The sequence below is a fragment of the Alternaria alternata genome (assembly GCF_001642055.1).
Source record: "Alternaria alternata strain SRC1lrK2f unplaced genomic scaffold CC77scaffold_18, whole genome shotgun sequence".
NCBI classification, from domain to species: domain Eukaryota; kingdom Fungi; phylum Ascomycota; class Dothideomycetes; order Pleosporales; family Pleosporaceae; genus Alternaria; species Alternaria alternata.
This window is the reverse complement of record NW_017306207.1, coordinates 621,390-644,046: the sequence shown is the minus strand read 5'-3', so window position 1 is coordinate 644,046 and position 22,657 is coordinate 621,390. Positions and strand designations below refer to the sequence as shown.

Below are 22,657 nucleotides of genomic sequence, written 5' to 3'. Positions count from 1 at the left end.
CTGGCAGTAGCCGCGTGTCGATCCGGGGAATTTTCATGGAGGGACGCGCTGGCTCGTCATGTTTTCCGATTGGCGAGTGGAGTACGAAGTGTCGGTGTGGAGGTGCAACGCTCACGCTTTCCCAGTATCATGACCATACCAAGAAAGACATGGATTGTCATGCCTCAGCATACGCACTTCTCTTTCTGAAGCATCCATGGCTAGGTTCTCCCCGGTTTGTCTGAGCTATTGCTTTGCTTCCATGACTCGTACTGATAAGACTTTCAAACTTGACATCTGTATCTAGCAGGTTGTCCTACTCTACGAAAGCAGCCTTAGTATCAATCTGAGCACCTTGACTTGTGAGGCGAGTCGCACCAAGGTTGTGAAGATACCCCGACTTCACTATCGCACTGAGCTGTCCACACGTTGCACTTCACGCCACCGTCAACCGACAGTGACGTACGGCACTGCAACAGTGGATTCATATGACTCTAGAAGCCGTATGATCATAGGAATCCTTCTCCCGCTCGATACCAGTTGTCTCGACTTCCCACGTTGTTAGTGAGGCGCGGCCCTATTCACCCATATGGCGGCGTGATGCACGAACTAGCGGGTCTCTGCAGCCGTTTGAACAGCGCCAGTCAAAAAAGCTTAGCCCCACAGATTCAGGAACTATGTTTCACATACGACCTACTTTGGACTTTTCTTCCCCTGTGGCTGTGTTGCAGAACTGCATGCCGAAGGGATAGACTGTCCAGTTTTTGAAGTAAGACAGAAAAACGAGAAGCTAGTGGTATGCTCAGTGAGTTTTGTGACTATATTCATCTCGACTTGTTGTGTCGGCGATCGCATGGTGGACAGGTGGGAAGCAAGGGGAGGATCTGATAAGATGAGATCTGTAGATGTGGCCTTGGATGACGTGCATGCCAGTTACGGCGCACAACACCTAGCGCGTCTTGCGCGTAGCAGCAAACGCAGAATGAATGCACCCTGAGCTACAGGCGCACGACTCATAGGATATGACTATTGTGGGCTCAGAACATGCGCAGCCTATTACAGCTGGAGACGTTTTAGCAGATGCTGTCCAGGTGTTGTCGCAACTGCCCATTATCAGCCGATGAGTGACAGGGGTGGTTGCGCTTAACGCCTAGCGCAGACCCACGACCTGCAACCTCCTCACCCTCGCCTTCGCACCTCCCCCAGCGTCATCTAGCGACTACTACCCCCGACGCCGGCAATAGCTCATATTGACAACACTACAAGCCTTGTGGACCTCCTGCGCTGTCGGGAAAATTGTTGCGATACCAATAGATCAACGCGCGCCCGCCCTGGCGGAGAAGCGACGCATGGCAACAGCTCCACAGCCCCTCTGAGACCACTACGACTCGAGTAACAACTACGTTCACTATGGAGGCACCCCCAGATGTCGTGCCTTCCGTCGAGGCACCGCTCGTTACGCCCGATGACTCCACTACCAAACCGGCTCTAACGCCGCCCACGAGCGAAGACAACGACAAGCGATTTGAGAGGATGTCGTCCGAACTCTCAGAACTTGACAGCGATGACGGGGAAGACATCGAACCCGATCATTACTTTGAAGGAGGAAAAATACCAGTGTTCAAGCCGGTAAGTCCCCAAGAGGCATGCGAGTACTTATTCTGTGACGAGAAGCATGCGCGCAAATGTTGTTATGAATATGACGCGCCGGAAATAATATACAGAATACTAATTGCTGCTTGAATAGACCATGGACCAGTTCCGCAACTTCAAGCGCTTCATCGATAAAATTGACAAACATGGAATGAAGTCCGGCATCGTTAAAGTTATTCCACCAGCAGAATGGTAAGTATTGAATAAGTTCCGGTTGCATAGCCTTTCCAACTTATCCGATAACAGGCGCGAATCCCTTCCCGATCTCACCGAAGCCGTCAAGAGTATCAAAGTCAAGAACCCGATTACGCAAGAATTCGCTGGACAGCACGGCATATACACGCAAGCCAACATTGAGAAACAACGGTCATACAATCTGCCGGAATGGAGAGCCGTAACGGATGAGCCACATCACCAGCCTCCGGCCAAGAGAGGCGAACGTCGGAAAGCTGCTGCGGAAGCCCCATCTCGTACCCGTTCGTCTCGCGCGGCGCCCGCAAACCGCGATGCCTCGCCTGCTCCTAAGCGCGGACCCGGTCGACCATCGCGCAGACGCCAGGTGAAGAAGGAGCCAGTCGAGGATGAGGACGATGACGAGGAGGAGCTTGAAGTTCCGCCCACACCCACTTCGCCCGGAAAGGAAGAGAAGAAGACGCCTGCGAGGAGGATCAAGAAGGAAGCGCGCGATACACCACCTGCTAGGGCGCGCGGTCGGCAAGCTAAGACCGCTGACGAGAAGAAGTCTGTTTCTTCTCGACGCCTGAACAACCGTGGCGCAGTGGCCGACTACATCGACGAGGCTGCCTTTGAGGACTTTGATTACCACCTGCCTGGCCTGGAGGAGTACACTGTCGAACGATGCAAAGAACTCGAGGACAATTACTGGAAGACGATCAACTATGGTTCGCCCATGTACGGAGCTGATATGCCTGGCTCGTTGTTTGACGACTCGACCACCTCTTGGAACGTTGCAAAGCTGCCCAACCTTCTGGACGTCCTTGGAACCAAAGTGCCCGGTGTTAACACAGCCTATCTCTATCTAGGTATGTGGAAAGCCACTTTCGCCTGGCATCTGGAAGATGTAGATCTCTACAGTATCAACTACATACACTTTGGTGCTCCCAAGCAATGGTATAGCATATCCCAAGAGGATGCTCGACGCTTCGAAGCTGCCATGAAGACCATCTGGCCGAACGACGCGAAACATTGCTCGCAATTCCTTCGTCACAAGACCTACCTGATCTCTCCCCAGCGCTTGGAGAGGGACTTCAATATCAAGGTCAACCGTCTGGTACATTACGAGGGTGAATTCGTCATTACGTATCCTTATGGTTACCATTCGGGTTACAATATCGGTTACAACTGCGCAGAGTCGGTCAACTTCGCAAACGAGTCATGGCTGAGCTATGGACGAATCGCGAAGAAGTGCATGTGCGAATCTGACAGCGTATGGGTCGACGTGAACGAAATCGAACGCAAGCTCAGAGGCGAGCCAACACCAGAGTACTACGAAGAGACTGACGACGAAGAAGACGACGACGACGGTGCGGATCGTTTACCCAGCCCTCCAGCCAGTGTTGCCGGCAAGACCAAAGCAAAGCCAGGACGCAAGTCAGCCGGCAGCAAAAGAAAGCGTGGTAAGGAGGATCCCAAGGAGACGTCGAGACCCAAGAAGCTCAAGCGCATTCGCATCCGTATCAGGATTCCAGGTCGGGGTATGCCTTGCATTCTCTGTCCTAACGATGTCGAGTTCGATGACCTGCTGCCGACAGACACAGGCATGCAGGCTCACCGAATCTGCGCGGACTACACGCCTGAAACCTACATTGTCAACAAAGGCGATGTCGAAACTGTGTGCAATGTGGCCAATATTGGCAAGGATCGCTTGGAACTGAAGTGCAACTACTGCCGATCCAAGCGCGGCGCTGTCTTCCAATGTTCGCAAAAGAAATGTACCAGGGCTTTCCATGCTACGTGTGCAGTAGCAGCTGGTGTCCAGGTCGACCTTGGTCCTATGCCCACTTTTGATGAAGAGGGTACGGAATACTTTTACGATGGCTATGACTTCCGATGCCGCTTCCACCGACCGAAAAAGCGGAACAACAAGACCGTCGATGTGGATGCACTGGAGAAGGACAAGTTTGTCTTAGCCTATGGCAAAACACTGAAACCCAAGGATGTCATCCAGTTCCAGTATGTGGGCGGTGAGATGTACCAAATCTACGGTGCACAGGTTGTGGAGAACAGACCTGGCGAGCAGGCTGTACTGGTGGATGTATTACCTGACGGGTATGTAGTGCACATCGCTGATCGTTTTAGCTTGCTAACAGTGTACAGTGATCGCGTCGAAGTTGAATGGAAGTACATACTCAAGCTTCACCCCGACGAATCGCAGCGGCCGAAACCGTCTGCAAACGCCAAGCCGCTTCCTGAACATCTCAAGGAGAGTGATGCATCTCTTGACATCGCAAATCGCACCGATGGTGTACCTGAGATGGGCGACCCTTTCCACGACCCTAACTCTGAACACAAGTGGGCTGAATGGCACACTGCTCCTGAAGTTACTCGGAAGCTGGCAAAGGTCGACCTGAGCAAGGAGGACCGCCTTTGGTATTACCTCGGGAAGCCTTCTACTGAGGCTAGACCCCAGTATACTGAGAATCCTGCGAAGCCAAGGAACAACCCTAAGAGCAACTTCCTCGACACCGTGAAGCCACCCCCACCCCCAGTACCAGCTTTCCACCGGACTTCGTACCCTGCCTCATATCCGATTAAGCCTGCTCTAATCGCGGTGCCTCCTCGTACGCCGATGCAATATACAACGCAAGATGGCCGGCCGTACGCCTACAAGCCGAAAGAGTCAGCGTCGGGGGCCTGGAGATCGCCGGTGTACAACCCTGACACTCGCAAGAATCCCAATTCGCCGGTAGCACATCAGCCCAACGTTAGCTACGATCACCGCATGCCACAAGGCCAGTACGGACCACAGTCATACCAAGGCTACCACTCCCATCGACCGCCGCAATCTTCGCAACAGCAAGCTCAGTATCAACCATATATACCGCCACCAAACGGCTCTACTCCCTCATGGAAAGCACAGCCGACGACATCCGGGCCCTTGCTCAATGGAATCGACAAGTATGCACAGCCAGCATCGCAAAGCAACGCCCTGCCACCATACCCGTACTCTAACAGCCCTCATGGCCAGTTACCGCCCTCGCCATACTCGCCGGTCGTGGGACAGAATGCTGCTCAGTTGTATGGCCAGCCAAGCGGTCAGACCCAGGCGTCGCAGCATGGTCGCTCCTCGATCTCCAGCATGCCGAGCAACCCTACTGGGACTCCCAAACCTCCAATGTACGCCGTCACACCCTCCTCTAACATTATTTACGCTGCCCAATCCCCCACTGAGTACTTGAATTACGTCATGAACTTCCCCTACCTCCGAAACTGTTATCTGCGAAGGACAAAAACTTACATATCACCCTATAGTCTGGACGGTGGGATCACACCTGAATGGATGCCAAAGCCGCCCATGTCGAGGGGTAGCGGTACACCTACTTCCATTGCACCAAGGCCTATTGCACCACATGGAGCTGCGCCTTCTCCCGTGTACGGTGGACCGCCGCCAACGGGCCTCCCTGCACCAAGGCCATCAGCACAGTTCCAGTCTCCGGACGCTTTCCAGCGCGAGATGAACAGGACGACTTCAACCCCCGAAGCACCAAAGTGGGAGCAGATGCTTAAGCAGCTCGCTACGTCAACAGGCTCCACAGCCACGCCTTCCATGACTGCGCGCTCGCCACAGGCACCACAACCACGCTACCCGCCCACGGGCTCCCGGTCTAGCATGTCGAACGACTTACCCAGGAGTATGCAGGTGTCTCCGGCTCAAGCCTCGCCTCTACCGCCACCACGTGAGCCACAGCGACCGACACCTAGCCCCATCAGCGATGATGGCAAAAGTGGTCTTGTAGCTGTACCGAGAGAAGAGAAACCTGTTCTGCCTCCTCTGCAGCCTGCATCGGCGTCGAACGTGCATGGGGCGGAGACGTGGAGGTACTCCTCTTAGGGGATGCGATGTGCATATATGGGGGCGTTTTGGTGAAACTAAATGTATTGTTATGACCATGTATGATTATCGCCAGGGTAGCTAAGGCGTTCTTGATGGGAAAACGGCATGGTTTGCCACGGTTTCTCTTTAGTACAACACGATCCGGACGGAATATGATAATGTTTCTCGCTGAAGTTTTGTTCATGAATGTTCAGCTTTGTGCAGTCTGAAGAATGCCATGTGTTTGCTTGCCTTGTAATCCGGGTGAACACGTTATATAGAGAAGGATGATATGTGAAGTCGTCCATCTCGTATCTCGTCATGCTAAATGTGCTGTAGTAGGTGCTTGCATAAAACCGACCAACTAGATGGAATGCAAAGAACAATAACAATAAAGTGGTGCAAGCAGACCAAAGATCCAGTAGGTTTAGACACTACTCTTGGCCCTTGGACATGCAGCCTTAGATGAAATCTAGTATCTAGTTCCTTTGAGTTCGTTGCGCACTGTGGCCAAAAAAAAAACATCCGTTGCTGCTTGTGTTTGTCGCTCCCAGTATGGAAAGTGCGATGTAATGAAAAAGGGCAAAAAGTTGATTTCCGAATCCGGGAATCGAACCCGGCTCTTCTCGGTGAAAGCGAGATATCCTAGCCGATGGACTAATTCGGATGATCTGATTGATGGAAAGAAGAGAAATACAAAAATATATAAAGGGGACGATCACATCTCCAAGGACTGAAGGTGGTCGCATCGTCAAAGTGGGTTCGAGCGGACTCGCCGATAAGTGGGGCTAACGCACATAGTATCACCCTATACAAGAGAAAAACCAAACAGGTAGAGATAGTAAACTCTACTTTGCAGCTTACATTAGCTCCTAACAAGAGAGATTATAGAGATTAATAGTATTGTAGGCTTCTAGGTTCTCTATGTATATCTATATAGCTCTAATACGCTTTGTTATAGTAGAAAGAAGTACTCTGCTTAAATAAGATATTTAGTTTCTCTCTTTGGCGTAGTGGTATCGCTTGCTTAGTTCAACAAACACTTGTTCACAACTATCACGATGTCACTGAGTTGAAGCTACTGAGCAGCATGATTCGCTGACAGTTTCAAATAGAAGGACCGCTGTTGTTCCAATGCGCATAATCTCGAATCAGTCACATCACTCATATGTAGAGGAAATAAGTTTCATGTGTGCAACACATATCATTCAGTCAAAGGAGCAATGGGCCAAAGCGACCCAATGCAAATAGATACAAGAAGTGGAGAACACCAAGTGTCGGAGCTTTTCCATCATCAACCGTCCTCCGGGTCTCTCCCGTCACATCTTCTATTGATCGTGTCTCAATAACCGGTCTGCTCGAGGAAGATTCGTCGCGTCAAGAACTTAAACGCGGAAAGCGCGGGGGTGGCGGCGGACCTTCTGGCTGGACGAAGAGCCAGCCTTCTCCTCGAGCCAGGCAATGAAGGTGTCGAGGGTGAACTCCTTGTCGGCGATGCTGGCGCTGCCGGTGGAGGCAGGGGCAGCAGCGGAGGAAGCAGCAGGAGTGGCGACAACCTTAGCAGGGGCGGCGCTGGTAGCAGCGGGCGCAGATGAAGCGGCAGGAGTAGTGGCAGAGGGCTTAGCAGCAGGGGCCGAAGCGTTGCCAGAGCCGGAGCTGGCACCGTCGAACAGAGCGGGACCGGGCATCTCGTAGCTGGACATGTCACCACCGTAGACGTTGACCTTGATACCGGGGTCGGTGGCAGTGTAGAGCTTGTTGGCAGGAGTACCAGCGGGGGTAGCGGTACCGGATCCGGTGACCTTCAAGTTGATGCACTTGGGGTAGTTCTGGGCACCGTTCTCCTGTCCAGCGGAGTGGAGAGCGATGATCTCGTGACGGAGAACGTAGTCACCGGGGGCGATGCTGTCTGGGATGGTCACGGACCAGGTGTTGTTGTTGGCGATGAGCTTGTCAGAAGCCCACTTGCCGTCCGAGAAACCAGCGGCGTCGATCTTGAAGAACTCAAGGTCGGTAGACTTGGCGGCGGTGGCATCGTCGACCTTAGCGAGGTAGTCGATGACGGGGCCGACGTGGGACTCTGGCCAGGTGGTCCAGGAGATGTCGAGCTTGCCACCGGCAGCGACCTCAGCGACCTTGGCACCAGCAGTTGCGTCCTTGTGGCAAGCAATCTTGGTGGCATCGTCGTACATGGAGGGGTCGACGAAACCGTTGTCCTGGCACTCGGGGCAAGACCACTCAATGACCTCGGGAGGAGGGCTCTGGTACTGGAAAGAAGGGTCGTAGGCGGTGAAGTCCTTGCCGTCAACCTTGATGGCAGACAAGTGACCGTGGGCGCTGACGGAGGCAGCAAGGGAGCCAAGGATGGCAGCGGCTTGGATCTTGGAAATCATTTTGTTGGTGTGTTGGAAAGTCCGGTTTTGACGAAAAGGTTGGTGTTCAAAAGATACCTCGAGATCGATCAACGAAGATAGTAAAGAATGTGAGACGCTTCAAGCGTTTGAAAAAGAATGAATGTGTAGTGAGCGAATGTCGACTGACTGAATGATTGTGGTGGTGAGGAGCCGTAGATGGCTGGGCGCAAGGCATACTTATACTCAGATGCTACCATGTCGGAAATGGCGCATTGCTGTGTGCATGTGTCAGATGAGAGGAGTGGAGCTGACAGAAAAGGTACTGTTGCCGTCACTACACCGTGTACAATGCTTCAGGGCTGTGGAGCTGGGGTACTCGATGTTCAAAATGTGGACTTGTCACTTGTCATGGCATTGCTTGTTTCACGCAATGGCGTTTGATCCTGGCGGTAAACAGTTCTCGGCGTGGTGTTCCTGATCGACGCAGGCATCTTTCAGAGTTGAAACATGAAGGAGCTGAAGATTGAGTAGGCGCTGTATGCAAACACAACGTCATAGCCGTGATATTCGGCAGTGCAGTCTCAAATTCAGATCTCCAATGTGTACACTGTATAATTACGATGGATATTCGTTCAGTAATTGAGAGTTGAGATGTTCGGTGGAGTGAGATGAGACAAGCTGCCGAGGTGCGACTCGTCCCGCCCGCAGCACCAGAACCGTCTCGACTCGCTTAGACTCAGTGCGCGACGAACGACGTCTACGCGTCACCAAATCTCCTGTAGTTAAGCAGCATGAATGCAAACACGGAAAAACGGCAAGGCGCTCACCTCTACTCCTCACATACATTAACTTGTATCAAACACCTCCGTAGCACCGATGGTAGCCTCCACGCTTTATCTCCGTGTGGTTCGCTTCCGACTCTCATCGTTTCACGCCTCCTGTTTTGTGGGTCAACGACAGCGCGCGTCTCCACCGCGGGCATGACACTTCCAGGCGCTTGGTAACGACGTCAATTCGTACGGAATACGGTGTACAGTATATTTGCTTTCCAATTGAAAGCCAGATCGTAGGGTTCGATAAATCCACGGAACATTTTGTCACACCTAGGCACTCTCACACGCATCCAAACACAACAGCTCTCAGGACGAGTAAGGGCACGATCAATGACTGACTTCCAGGACCTTCCTTCGCGCGAGGTCAATGCCGCCCGGAGAACCCACCGATGTTTTGTGTTGTCTAAGTGGGTCTCTTGTCTCTATGCGTTCCAATGTCGCTTCCATGTCACACGGACCCTCATTTCCGAGCCAAGAAACTTTAGCAGGTGGCAGCAGAAGAAACAAGCAACGGCTAAATTGGCCAAGGCTCGCTTCCTACCGTCGACCCGTTGTTCATGTGGTAGGTTGTGAGGAGTATGCCTGGTTCATACACTTTCTCCTTCCTCCGACGTCTTATGGCAATCGACTTTGAGACGATATCTTCATAGTATTTGCTTCTGAGTTTTCGACTTCTCCTAGATATCACTGCAGCGACAACGCCAGCAAGATGCCCCGAAATATCAAGAACGATTGCTACTCCTTCACCGGCCGCATTCGTTGCGAAATATGGAACTTGTCCCACTCGACAGGTTCTGCAGCAAGGCTCGGTTGGCAGAAACCGGCAAGGTAGCTGCCACCGGCTGTTGGACTGTTAGTGGGTAACATTATGGAGCCACGGCGACGAGAACAGGTCATTTCACGAATATAAAAGCGACACCTCCCGTAACGTGTAGGCCAATATGGCTCCAGAGTTAACGACCGATACTCGTATTAGGAGCACAGAATACAAGTCCCTTGGTATGCGGCCATTCGAGCACAATCACGTCCAATAGCACCTACTGCATCGGCACCTTCATAGGCATGACCTGCCAGAACGCCCACCTAGCGCGGAATGACTACAGAAGGCTTGATATCTGCTCCAGCATATCTATCTACCATACGAGGCCGCGGAGTGCGTAAGCATTCTTAAGTTCTACAAGACCACGATGACGATCCGGAACCTTCTTCACAGACCGGCGCAGTTTCCGACCCGCAGCTCATAACTCCACTCTAGGGCTACGCTCAATACCGTTCTTAGCGTTACGATATGAAGATCTACCACAGAACCTGCATGATACACGAATCCATTGCACTGGGCCAATAATTCTGTGTCCGCACTTCAAGTGTATAACTGGTGATGGTCCTGGATTGCGATAGCGTTGTGGAAGTACATAACATGCTGAGTGGCTGTTGCACCTAAGCCGATATTCATGCCCATAGTTTCTCTACCACAAATCATTTGGCCACTTGAAACTGGTGGTAAGCTTATGTAAGTAATCAAAAATTGCATCGCCATAGCACGCGCAGTAGAGCCATACAATCCATTTTGCCAAGTACATGCTCTCGTCTCGCTGAGTTGAGTTCTACAAGTCACCTATCTATGGTACCACTATGAGAAGCCTATACCCCCGACATGCATCAGGAGCTTTGCACGCAGTAAAACTTGCATGTGTGTGTAGCATAGCAGATTATGAGCAAGCTTCATAATGCAACTACCGTATGACACAATATACCTTGTTGTGAATACTCGTGACCAACTATGTGACTGTCCAGACAACGGGGCGTAAGATGACTGCTTTTGTATGCAACTAGCAGATGCGCCAGACCGAGACCAGTCTGGACTATACGGCACGGTACACATCACATGCGCAACCCTCTTACCATCAGCGCCATGCGCGATTTTTCATCTTTACACAATCTTTGCTTGTTCTTCTACCTTAGCACAAGGCTTCATCTGATGTGGTGGCTATGGTAGAGGCTATTTCAGATCCAGTGGCGGCAAAGAAGCCGAGTAAGGACTATCCGTGGTGGGTAGAGAACATCGATCACAAAATAACGCCCGAGGTCAGTTGTAAGACGATACGAGAGATCTATAGCTTGTATACACGATTCACTAACGTCTCACTGCAGGTGCGGCAACACCTAGAAACATACAGTGGCATTCAATCCGAAGATGTTTACAAACATATTTATGCTATAGTAAGCCGAAAGTCTCCCGTTGACTGCGCAACTACAACCTCACATCCTATAGCGCGAAAAGGCATGGTCCATTCGTCCATATCCATGTACTGGAATAGGCATGTTTCTATCGCCTGCCGTCTCCTGTCATCCCGCTTATAAAGCACTGCTCCCGCGCCTCAAAGCCAGCGGCAAGTTTTTGGACATCGGATGCTACATAGGCCAAGACCTCCGCAGATTAGCCCTGGATGGCGTTCCCGAGCAAAACTTGATCGGCACCGATATAGTCGACCATTGGAAACTTGGATTCGAGTTCTTCAATGACAAAGATCGCTTCCATGCGCAATACATTGAGTCCGACCTCTTGCATCCTAATGGAGCAATGGAGCGACTATTTGGCCAAATAGATGTTGTCTCCATCATACATGTCCTACATCAGTGGGACTGGAACACGCAAATTCTAGCATGCAAGGAAGTGGTCAAGTTTACTAAGACGGGTAGTGTGATCATCGGATACCAAGGTGGAACGAACGATATCACGAAGCGAACAAAATGGAACGTAGAGAACGGGCAAAAAGAATTTACGCTGCATGACCCGAAGACGTTCATGGACATGTGGAAGATTGTGGGCGAGGAGATGGAAATGGAATGGAATACGGAAGCGAAGATTGTGCCTTGGGATGAGCTGGCTACCCGCACGGAGGATGTGGCATATCTTGGGGAGGACTTTGCGTTGTTGAGATTTTTGGTAAAGAGGGTTCGATGATAGCTACACTGTATCGTTGACCAATATGTACGCATGATACGGAATCTCATCGAACGGAAACTATTGGACGGGTGAGTTTGTTGATGAAATTGTGTGAATAGACCACGAAGTGGGGATAGTGTGAAGATTTACAGCTTCAGAGCGACAACATCTCATATATTCCGTCACCCAGTAGTATTTTCTGCGTGAAGTAATGCCGTGCGACACGAATTGTTGCTGTCTCTAATTGCACAATGTGCACCGTTGACCTTCCATCGTAGCTTCGGTAATATCATTGAAAGAAGGTACTCAGTCTTGCGCAAGATTCCGGGTTGATACCAAGCCCAGCCACTTCGCTGTAAACATGACTTTCCGCGGCTAGTTAGTCCGTGCCAGATGAATGCACAAATATCTCCCTGTGCATGTGTAGCAGACTTGGTTCAATCTGCTCAACCAACCTCTCGCCTTGACAATCATGCTCGACTACTCCAAGTGCAATTCCACTGTTGTCCGACACGGGAGTACTGATCACGTGAGGCCCATCAAGCCGATAATACAACTGTCTCCGACATATTGGACAGACATCTGTGCCAGCGATGGCTGACCTCAGCCACCTGCGCAAGCATGAGCCTCCGAAGACGTGGGCACAAGCGTTCGGTCCAGTGAAACGGGTTGGCGTATGTTTATCGTGATCGAAGGCTTCGAAACAGATGCAGCACTGAGTGAGATCTTCGAGATAGGTTGCGATAAATTGCTCTGTAGTGTTGAAGGGGATTTCATCTTTTCGGACTGTAGTTTGTCGTTGAAACGGGTTGCGTGCTGGGCGTTGTTCCAAAGATCGATAGACGTGTCGAGTGGGGAGGCAGGCTTCCACAAGCCTTTTGAGGATTCGTACCATTGCCAATATGTCGTGTAGGTCGAGACTGTGTTCAGACTGAGGGAGAAGAAGGGAATGTGAGTCAAGTTGATGAAATAACTGAGAGAAAAGCTGCGGTAATTTTACCTTGGGTGTGAGGTGTCGCTACCAGAAATCCAAGATCTCGAAAAGCAGCTCTTCGAATCATAAACTCGACTTCACAGACCTTCTTTCGTTACGTTGGAGTCGTGCTTATACTACGGTTGTCACCCACTGCATCTAGTGGTGCTGCGATGATCTACTGACGACAGGCTGGCCGCACAACTCCGCCAACCCGCAACCACATGGAACTGAATAAAGGATCACACAATCTTGTTCTTATCGCTCTAGTTGATTGTCTGGTCCCAGTCGTTGAGGACTATGCCGCTTCCCGAGCTTTCAACATAACTATGGTATGTGCAAGCTGTTCTTGGAATAGTTCTTATCCAAGGGCATCGTTCGGATACGTTGAAATTATGTGGATTGTGAGCGGCTCGTCGTTGCTATGCACCGTATCGTGCCGATGGGTTGCAGCCAAGGTATGGTATCTGCACCTCCTTGGGCTGAATCAACAGTGCAAAGCATTGTTCCTTTCGTTTTGGTTAGGCACCTAGCGATAATCATCGAGAATGAAGCTGGTATTCGACCATTGGGCAAGACCAGACAGCGTATCTGCATGTGAAAGTCTCGTAAACGAAAACGAGATTTTGCCGGTGCATGACAAAAGTGCCGCGTTACGGGTGGAAATGATGTTGATGATTGGTACCTGAGCAACGAGTGTCAATCGCGCTGGCAAAAAACGGCCAGCCGCTATACTAGCCCCCTCGGCCAAAGTCAAGTTGGAAGTTGGAACCGCAGAACGTCACCAACCGCAACCAACCCCCGACCTCGCGATACCACAAATCCCGCGTATTCCAGCTCTTTGCGCAATCACAATTAAGTTTAACCAATGAAAAAAACGAGGGCCGAGGGCCCAACCGCCAACGCCTCAAACTTTGAAACTCCGGAACAATCGGAAATTGCCTCCTTGGGTATAATCTCATGCACGTGTTGGCTTGACGTGCGTTTCTCAGTGCCGCAATCCTGCCGCTCGCCCTTTTGCGTATCACCTCGCTTTACGAACCGCACCCCCCACACTCTGACCAACTCGATCGTCTCTTTTGCGCCCGCGCGACGATAAAGACTGTGTGTAAAACGCTAATGGAATGAAGGGAAATGAATGAATGGATGAGACGAGGATGATCTGCGATATGTCAGTCGATGTCTCGGTCGTGCCTCGGAAGCAATCGGCTAGCGCTCAGACATGAGGATGAGTGATGCGTTTTGTAAGGGAGGGGGCCCTGTGGCTGTGCTGACGCTCCGTGCGAGCCTGGGTGAGCAAGTACGCACCTCTGAGTTCCAGCTCGTTCAGGAAACAAGGCCAGTTTCAATGCTCCGCATGTATCGCGCCTGTGCCCTCGCACACACTGCACTTGTTGCTGCCGGATCGTTTGCATGCTGGACAGCCCTTGCCATTGCAAGCGTCGCACTTTGTGGTTCCGTTGCCTTTGCACGTTGGGCAGTCCTTCATGTTTGCGTTTGCGTAGTTGACCGGATCGAGCGGGCGGAAGTGAATAGCCGGGGCAGATGCGGCGCAGTAGGCAGAAGCAGAATGAACAAAAGGTAGCAAGAAGGTGAATATGGAGCCGAGTTGGGTCTGGAGAAGAGCAAGATATATGTCGAATCGAAGACGCTTCTGAGGTGATCGCAATGGATGGAAGGGGCAGTCGCGGTGAAATAGTCCGTTGATCTTGATTTAGCAAGGCAGTACCACGGTTATGAAGATGAGCAACACAGTTGAAGTTTCGAAACACACAATGGTCCACGGGCCTGATGAGCGTCAGGGTCTCTTTATATAATTTCCCCATTTTGGGCCCCGCGCATACCCGTAACCCAGCTGGCTCATCATCGCAATCTCACCGCGGCCGCGAATAGTGAAGCAAGCTCGCAAGCTCAGCCCCCGTCTGCATCCAGCAAACAGTCCGAGCTTCTTCACGATAGGTTTTCCGGGTTTAGTAGTAGGAGTAGCATCACGAGAACACGAGAACGTCGCTTGTGAGGTACTACCAAGGGTCCACTAGCACTATCTTGCCATGCATCTAAGAAAAAAATGATGTCAAGGTGCATTTTTCGGAAGGCTATGGAATACCTTTTGACAAAGCCCCTGCCTTTTTCTCATGCACGGAATGCACCTCCCCTTCCAAACAAGTCCTGCCGCATAAGTCCTCTTGGCTTCGCTACACTCTCCTATCGTCTGCGTATAGACCATGATCTGATTGTACCTACTGCCGCCACAACCGGTCAATATCTCCGTGGTGAATGCGGCATTAGGCTTGTGCCGCAACCGAGCCAGCAGTAAGAGAGCTCCATGCATATCCTGATTGGATTTGCGACGTGGGAGAGGACGTCAGACTGCAGTATCCCAGCACTCTGGATCAATCAGACAGTGGCCATGCTTCTAGCGCGTTCCTCTCAAGATTGCGCGCATCGCCAGGTGTCACTGCGGACCAGCAACGTCATTAAACGCCCCGATAGCCTTTGCAGTTACAGGGCGCGGTGACAAGTCGAAAGGAGAGGCTACATCAGGCACGGAGTTGGGAAGGCTGTGCGAGCACGTTGTTGAAGCATTGGTGAGGGGCAAGTCTTGATGATGGACTGAATGGGAGATGCCTGATGCAGAAGGCACACACGTGGCAGGCTGCAGGAGCGGTAGAACGAACCGACGTGGTGGGTAAGGCTGAATTTTGGTTGGTGGAGCCGATTGATACATCAGCAAGGTACAGGGGGTGACAATATTCAGCTCCATGTAACCACGTAACCCCACTTTCCAGGCACAACGCTGGATGCCTCTAGACGTGTGAGGTTGGGAAAAGCCTACACTAGGAAGTCCCCGTTTGCTAGCAAGCAAAAGTAAGCACCACCAAGGTAATCACGATGATTTTTATCCTATGGCTATGCGCCCATGGGCAAATGAGCCGTAGTGTGTACATGTCTCAAACTATCTTTCAAGACAAGAAAAACGGGTCTCTTTGATGGAAGATGCCAGTATCCCGACTCCAATCTTACCTTTACTTGAGACCAAGGTATCTTCTACAGCTGTGTTACCAACTACCTGGACCATTCACAAAGTGCAGAGTTGTAATGCCAACATATCTGCCTAGCAAGGAACTTGCATGTCCAAGGAATTCTCCGATACAGAGCACCGCGTCGTTCGAGATTAGATGCTGCTTCTTAGCGCTGCCCTACTTGGGTGGCGTTGTCGAAACGAACCGCCTAGTCCACAGATCATGTTACTGTGGCTGCGGACCGAAGCCGGACGTTTGACTAGGAGACGGCTCGTGAGGTTGACACAGAACATGTTGCTAGTCTAGTGCCATCTTCACGAAATGGCCTGATTTGCAAAAGCTTAAGTATTGCAAGTCCTCACTCTCAGCTTCAACAGCCCAACAATGAGAAAAGGAAAAAAAAAAGGCTGACGAAAAAACCGTTGGTGAATGAAACAGCCTAGCACCAAAGGTTGGCTAATATACAGTTCCGCCTGGCCTTACAACAAGTCCGTCCAATTAGTATGCCCTACATCAGCGACCTTGGCATCCGCCTACCGAGACCATGGTGGACACGCGGCCCAGAACTTACCATGGTCTCACATCGGGCCTGGAACCGAGTTGGGAATTGTGCGGCCTGGCTCTACAGCCAATTCATCAATTGGCATGCCTTACATCAGAGACATTGGCGTCTAAGAGTCAGGCCACAACGGACACGCGGCCCAAGGCTGGCCGTGATCTCGCAACGGTCTAGAGCTGAACGGAAAGACTCGTCATCACCGACTTGGAACACGCGGCCCGAGGCTCGCTATGATATGGAATGAAGTGAAAAGAAATCCATTGATACAGCCGTGATACCATAAGAAAATAGGTCTCATCGGCTCCAACGTGAGTACCTGTGTTTTGGATCCTCTTCTCTCGGTCTCGGTCTCGCTTTCTCTTTCCCTTTCCCAGGCTATCCCCAAATGCGTTCTTACAACTTCGCCTTGACGACAGCCCTTTCCAGACCCGGTCCATCCCAGATGTCGCGCTCAACCGCACGTGTGTTGATGCAATGCATACCCAACTGCTCGACCTTTTCCACACCAAGTAGACGCATACACGTCTCAGTCTCCGCTTTGAGAACTGTTTGTCTGTTAGCATGCATGTCACACTCTGAATCTTAAAAAAAAGGAGAAAGACTCACTCTCAAGCACCCGCGCAACTCCTTCCTTCCCTCCGGCCCCCAGTCCAAACAACGCCGCCCTACCTACACCCACACCCCTTGCACCCAAACACAAGGCCTTGACAACATCCGTCCCCCGCTTGATTCCTCCATCGACCCAAACTTCAATACGATCAAACACCTCGGGACAGTATTTGCGTATCTCAAGTAACGTGTGTACAGCAGGTGGAGCTGTATCCAGTGCCCTACCACCATGGTTCGATAAGATGATGGCTTTGACGGCTGGAGCGTGGAGCGAGGCTAGATAAGCGTCTTCGTGTGTTTGGATTCCTTTCAGAACGATAGGTTTGGTGGTGTGTTTTGCGAGCCAGGGCAGTGTAGAACGCCAAGTTAGATCTGCAGCTGTGCCCCAGAAGAGGGACTGGCCCATGCCCATTGATTTGGGCTTTGGCTTCTCGTTCTCGCTGGCTTGTGTGGGTGTCTTCGCACTCGTGCTGGTCTTGGAGAGCGATTGTGATTCTTGGACCGAGGCGCGCACGGGGAGGTTTGAGCCGACGTTTTTGCTGCGTTCGTCGTGTTCGCGCTTACCGGGGACTGGCGCATCGAGGGTGAGGCAGATGAATTTGACCGCGTCGAGTTTGTTCACACGGTCGAGGATGGCTTCGCTCTTGGCGCGCTCGTTCTGCACATAGAGTTGCCAGCCAAAGACCTGGCCTGGGGTGGCGTCTGTGACGATTTGTTCAGGCGTCATGGACGCGTTTTGACTAATTATCTGCATGGCGCCGAATTGGCTGCAGGCTTGTGCGATGCCCCATTCGCCGTCTGGGTGCGCGAGACGCGCCATGGCTGCTGGGGAGACATAGATGGGGAGTTTGACCGAGTTGCCGATGAAGGACGTGGATGTGTCGCAGCGGGTGCAGTCGACAAAGACGCGGGGTCGTAGGAGTATGCTGCGATATACGCTGTTGTTGAAGGACTTGCTCTGGAGGTCGTCGCTTGCGGAGAAGTAGTACGCCCATGCTTTGTAAGGTATTTGCTTCGTTGCCACCTCTTCTATTTCATCGAGGTTCAGTAAGCTGTCCAGATCTACGGGTCCTTCGTCTTGCGCCTCGCCAGTCTCCTCTGGTGTCTTCTCCTCTTTCGGGAGCGTGTCTGGGTTTATGGTGCCGAGCTTATCCGAGGCTTCGAGATTCTCTTCGAGAATGCCGGGTGGGTGGATGGGATCGTATTCTTCGGTTGCGTCGGTGCCGGCAAGTTGGAGGATGACTTTTGAGCCGCCGGGGTGCTCAGGAATGAAGCGCGTGACATCGTAAACATTGCCGTAGAGAATCACCCAGCAGCTCTCTGCTGTGTTGTGCTGTGCGACTGGGTTCCGAGTTAGCTATGGTAGTTGGAGTTGGATCGCGGGCACTGGAGGCTAACCCTCGGCATAATCGAAAACCTTCGCCATGATGCCGTGCGTTCAATTACTTGTACAATGCGGGAAGAAAACACGAAATCAAAAGCTGGGAATGCAAAATAAAGCTCTACAAAGATGGCGACGAGGATTGCGAAGAGTGTGAGCAAGATTAACTCCGGCAAAAGAGCAGACGCCGACGTCTTTTAGCCAACCCCAACCTGTGGGGATCGAGAGCTCGGGGTAGTGCCAACCCGAGTCAGGCAAGGCGGGCCGCATTTCTTCTTTTGCGGAGCGTCAGTAGGTAAGCCGGATACACAGATGGCTAATTGGCGGAGTCCCATTCTCGGACTACCCAGCCACACGCCGTGCTAGCTCAGATGCGGTGAACTGTTGTTCGCTCTAAACGTGTAAGGTTGGATGATGACGATGATAGCTTCAAACGCCGCGGCAATTGAATGTCCACCAACCCCATCTTTACATCACACCCAAGTTTTCTACATTCATTCGAACAACACGACATCTGTTACGAGTAATCTCTGAATGCTATCAAACTCAACGGGTATCCTTGGCTAGAACAATAGCCTGCAACTAAAAGATGCAGAGTCGCGTGTCGCAGTATCCCCATACAATGGCTAAATATCATACAGTCTCAGGACTAGAAGCAGTACCCTCGCTTTTCGCTCTCCTCTCGCGTTGCAGTTCCCTGGTCCCTTTTCTCTGCCAGCCATCATTGACTTGAAAGTTTTGCCCATCAGTTCCGGTCGAATCAGAGTATCCGTCCTTTGCATTTTCGTCATCATCCTCATCGCTATCCTCGCGCGTCGACGCCTTGACGAGTTCCTCCAGCTCGCTATGAATATCCCACCGGGAAACCCGCTTTGATTTGATCGTACCTGGCCATGTTTTGGCAGCCGGCTCCGAGATGGACCGCGCAAGAGACGGTCTGGTCAATCTTCCACCTCGTACTGCTTGTCTGCGCCGATGTACCTCGTATTTGGGGCGCTCGAGAAATTGCGCGCGTTGCGAATCATCTACTCAAGATGTTAACGCGATATCCAGGCTGGATATCAGATTAAGGAATGTGCAAGGCATTGGCATGTTCAGGGGCGAGGGGTGCAAGATGTTCACCAACCCTCAACCTGAAGATCCCCCCAGCCATGCTCAAGCTCGCCTTCATTCGCAGCCTCATCACCCCAGTCCATCTTCTCAAGCTCGTTGCGGAAGAAGTCTTGTTCCTCCTCTAGGACACCGGGTTTGGCGCCTAGGCTCTCTGGATAGCGCTTGAGGTTGTGCCAGTGAGTGAGTGATCGCAGAGCTTGCTCAAGCGGGACGCTCTCATCGACCTCAGCATCCACGTCGCTCCCGGCTAGCCAGTCGTCTCGGAGTTCAGGTCTGCAGTGTAGATACACCGCAGTGATGACACGCATGTTGGATTGTCGCCACTTGCGGCCACAGTAAGGAACTTGGTTCTTGAAAAGCTTGAGCGTATACAGACGCAGCTCCGGTTGTGGTACCTTCAAACTCTTGCGAAGGAACTGTGAAGACTTGTAAGACACTAGCATGAGATTACGATGTGCCTTGTTCTTGCAGATCTTTTGCATAATGCGAAGGTAGTTGATGGATGTAAAGAACGCGCGCCATGAGAAGTTAGTGATGGGTTCCTTCGGCAATTCGTTGGTAGGGAAGCCAAGCTCGTCAACCTCTGGAGGTTGTAGTTGAGCAAGCGGAAGGGCTGGCTCGAGTCCTGATTCATTTATATCTTCTCTGGATAGGCGGATTGGAGGTGGGACGGCGTCATCCTCGTCAGATTCGCCGTTATACGCTTCTCCTTGATGGCTCTCAATATGGTCTTCTTCAGATACATTCCTGGAATGTGTTCGGCAAAAGTTGAAGAAGTTGAGCTCTTCCTGCTCACTCTTGAAGTTTACGATTTTTTCAACCTCTTGCAGTTGTAGTAGCTTCAGGATCAACGGGACATAGCTGGAATCGACCAATAGCTGCGTGATGTACTCGAATTTCAGGATGTGAGAGACTTTGAACCATTTCAGGATCAATATTAAGGTGCCTGTGACTGCTTTGTCGAGAACCTCTTGTGTGCGCATTGCGTCAAGCTCCTCATTGGTGGCTAACGGGTTACCATGACCGTTCATGCCACTCATGTCGGGCCGACCGGCTGTCGTACCGTTCTGGTTGTCCTGGAATTGGAAACCGCTCTGTAGTCCATTCGCGCCGCTGGATTGCGTGACGAGCGCCGTGACATGTGCAAGGATAGCTTTGATCAACACGATGATTAGTGACTGTAAGTTGGGAAGTGCGATCCGATACAACTCCTCGACCAAATGCAGTCGCTCCTCACAACTACCAGGTTCAAATTTCTTTGGTGGCGCTTCATCTTTGGGCTCAAGCGACAATTCCTCGATATCAGGATTGTCGTCAGGACCGGTCCAACCGCGCTCGTATTTCATAAATGCGACACGCTCCTCCCATAGCTGCTTCATTGCACGCGTGGCCTTCATGCGTTTAGCGAAGAGCTCTGCGGCCTCCAAGATGGATGCAGGTATGTCCGAGCCTTCCCATTTGCGTCCCACAAGAAGGTCCTGCAGGTCGGTTGAGCCCTTTCCACCCAGCTTGTTACTAGATTCGTCGAGTGGCGGATATAGGAATGGGAACATTTGGTTTGTCTGGTAGTTCTGCTTCTTCCCGCCCTTGCCGCCAGGGCCTGCAGGCGAGGGAGGAGGCGAGGGCGCCGGGGTCGCAATATGTACCGGCTGGTGCAGAATGGACGTGCTGTTGCCGTTTGTGTCTCCAAGTCCTGAGCCGAAGACATGATTGCCAGCTACCTTGTTTGGGTGGTTCTTTAGTGGTGGCAAGATGGAGTTGTTTTCTGGCTCAAGAGGAAATATGGGAAGAGGAGGATTGTACGCAGGGTACTTGGAGCTTATCTCCTGTCTGAAGAGGTGGTAATCAAGTGGCGAGGCAGTGATGAGTGGCTGACCCTTGGAATCCTCCGACTCGAGCTTGTTGTCGTTGAAAGTCTTTTTGACCTTGTTAACTTCCGCGAGACCACCGAAAGTCACCAGCATCGTCTTCCAGAGCAGCAGTGAAATCTTACTAAGAGGCAGGTTAATTGACTCGTCCCACCGTAACTTTGCGATGAGATCAACGAAAAGCATAAGAAGGCCTGGCTTCTCAAGGTCAAGAATGGCGCTTCTGAGTTTGAGGCTGTTCTTCGTCTTTTCCTCGTCGCGCGCAACTTCTAGTAAGACGTAGACGGCGGTCATCGCACACCAGATCTCGCGTCGTTCAGCCTCCTTGGAATCGCGCTGAGCTTCGGGTGTGACTTCCACCCCACATGCTCTCAGAAGCGAAGAGCTGAGTGCATCGACGATGGCCTGCACGCCGTTATTATCGGCGAGCAGGTGTACGTTGCGCTTGATGAGCGAGGCTTGCTTTCCCGATTTGACATATGCGGCGCTGCGTGCTGACGTTGCGCCCGACTCTTTTGCCTCGTCCGCCGCTGGTTCTGGTAGTCCTGCAGTCTCATGCCAGCACCCAAGGAGGACGTAGACCAATGCCTCGAGCTTCTTTAGCCTCATGACAGGATCTGCGTCCTTCAATCCTCCTAACAAATGTTTCACAAAGTCATTATGTTGTGTTGTCGTCGCCTTGGCCCAGTCCAAGCCATCTTCGCCATTGGACACGTCGTTCAACCCATGGAATGCGCTCCATTCCAACGAGTAGGATGCCTGGGTTTTCAGCAGCATAGCCTGCTCCTCGACTGCGTATGAGAACCACTCCTCCAACTCCTCTTCGAAGAACGAGGCATCGTCGTAGGTAAAGGCGTATGGCGCAGGCTCGACCTTTGGTAAGCCCCTCACGAGGTTCTGCAATTGCGCCAGCGAAAGCGAGTCATTCTGTGGGGTGTCTGGCGGCGGTACAGGCGGTGCGGGAGGAGGGAGGTTCGGCGCAGGCGTAGGGACTGAGTTGCCGCGTTGCAGGCCGGGGCGTGCTGGCAGCGTAAGGGGAGGCCCGGCTTGGGGTTGGTCTTCGTCTTGTTGAAGCAATATACGCTGCTGTTCGGCGGTATCGAGTGGCAGGTTGAGCTCTTCCTCTGGCTCGGCCTCGATGACCGGAAAATCAGCGCTCGAATTGCCAATCAGCTCAGCTGCGTCCAATACAGGAGGCACAAGCGGCTCCTCGGGCACCTCGTTGTTGGCCATAGTCGGTCGCGCGTATTATCTGAATGTGGGGTTGGGGTCGGGTGGAAACGTGTTACGCCCACCATGTCCGGGAGCCCG

The 22,657-nt window shown here is 51.9% G+C and overlaps 6 protein-coding genes and 1 non-coding gene across 7 annotated transcripts; 3 read left to right on the top strand and 4 right to left on the bottom strand.

The window, feature by feature from the left end:
- Positions 1 to 1,167: 1,167 nt before the first annotated feature.
- CC77DRAFT_1023141 (hypothetical protein) lies at positions 1,168 to 5,879 on the top strand. Its single transcript, XM_018525616.1, has 4 exons — positions 1,168 to 1,608; positions 1,727 to 1,824; positions 1,879 to 3,921; positions 3,970 to 5,879. Exons 1-4 carry the CDS (start codon positions 1,390 to 1,392, stop codon positions 5,702 to 5,704), a joined length of 4,095 nt encoding a protein of 1,364 aa, XP_018383053.1. The 5' UTR covers positions 1,168 to 1,389; the 3' UTR covers positions 5,705 to 5,879.
- Positions 5,880 to 6,281: 402 nt separating this feature from the next.
- On the bottom strand, positions 6,282 to 6,353 carry CC77DRAFT_t73. Its single transcript has one exon. It is a non-coding gene; the product is annotated as a tRNA-Glu (tRNA).
- A 474-nt stretch (positions 6,354 to 6,827) lies between these two features.
- CC77DRAFT_266056 (endoglucanase IV precursor) lies at positions 6,828 to 8,367 on the bottom strand. The gene has a single exon (XM_018530925.1). It carries the CDS (start codon positions 8,077 to 8,079, stop codon positions 7,072 to 7,074), a length of 1,008 nt encoding a protein of 335 aa, XP_018383052.1. The 5' UTR covers positions 8,080 to 8,367; the 3' UTR covers positions 6,828 to 7,071.
- Positions 8,368 to 10,862: 2,495 nt separating this feature from the next.
- On the top strand, positions 10,863 to 11,838 carry CC77DRAFT_1064246 (hypothetical protein; the record flags this gene model as incomplete). Its single annotated transcript, XM_018528703.1, has 3 exons — positions 10,863 to 10,958; positions 11,025 to 11,093; positions 11,146 to 11,838. 3 exons carry the CDS (start codon positions 10,863 to 10,865, stop codon positions 11,836 to 11,838), a joined length of 858 nt encoding a protein of 285 aa, XP_018383051.1.
- Positions 11,839 to 13,535: 1,697 nt separating this feature from the next.
- Positions 13,536 to 14,565, top strand: CC77DRAFT_1023138 (hypothetical protein). The gene has a single exon (XM_018525615.1). It carries the CDS (start codon positions 14,016 to 14,018, stop codon positions 14,376 to 14,378), a length of 363 nt encoding a protein of 120 aa, XP_018383050.1. The 5' UTR covers positions 13,536 to 14,015; the 3' UTR covers positions 14,379 to 14,565.
- A 2,203-nt stretch (positions 14,566 to 16,768) lies between these two features.
- CC77DRAFT_941850 (L-lactate dehydrogenase) lies at positions 16,769 to 18,410 on the bottom strand (the record flags this gene model as incomplete). Its single annotated transcript, XM_018534822.1, has 3 exons — positions 16,769 to 16,920; positions 16,982 to 18,325; positions 18,383 to 18,410. The coding sequence occupies 3 exons, from the start codon at positions 18,408 to 18,410 to the stop codon at positions 16,769 to 16,771; spliced, it is 1,524 nt and encodes a 507-aa protein (XP_018383049.1).
- Positions 18,411 to 19,483: 1,073 nt separating this feature from the next.
- CC77DRAFT_941783 (N1221-domain-containing protein) lies at positions 19,484 to 22,579 on the bottom strand (the record flags this gene model as incomplete). Its single annotated transcript, XM_018534816.1, has 1 exon — positions 19,484 to 22,579. One exon carries the CDS (start codon positions 22,577 to 22,579, stop codon positions 19,484 to 19,486), a length of 3,096 nt encoding a protein of 1,031 aa, XP_018383048.1.
- Between the last annotated feature and the right edge of the window lie 78 nt (positions 22,580 to 22,657).

Bases quoted from the DNA above. Each gene is read 5' to 3' on its own strand.
- CC77DRAFT_1023138 (XM_018525615.1), top strand. From the start codon at position 14,016: ATGAGGATGAGTGATGCGTTTTGTAAGGGAGGGGGCCCTGTGGCTGTG.
- CC77DRAFT_266056 (XM_018530925.1), bottom strand. From the start codon at position 8,079: ATGATTTCCAAGATCCAAGCCGCTGCCATCCTTGGCTCCCTTGCTGCC.
- CC77DRAFT_1023141 (XM_018525616.1), top strand. From the start codon at position 1,390: ATGGAGGCACCCCCAGATGTCGTGCCTTCCGTCGAGGCACCGCTCGTT. The intron at 1,609-1,726 runs GTAAGTCCCCAA...CTGCTTGAATAG, and splicing joins AAATACCAGTGTTCAAGCCG to ACCATGGACCAGTTCCGCAA. The intron at 1,825-1,878 runs GTAAGTATTGAA...ATCCGATAACAG, and splicing joins GTTATTCCACCAGCAGAATG to GCGCGAATCCCTTCCCGATC.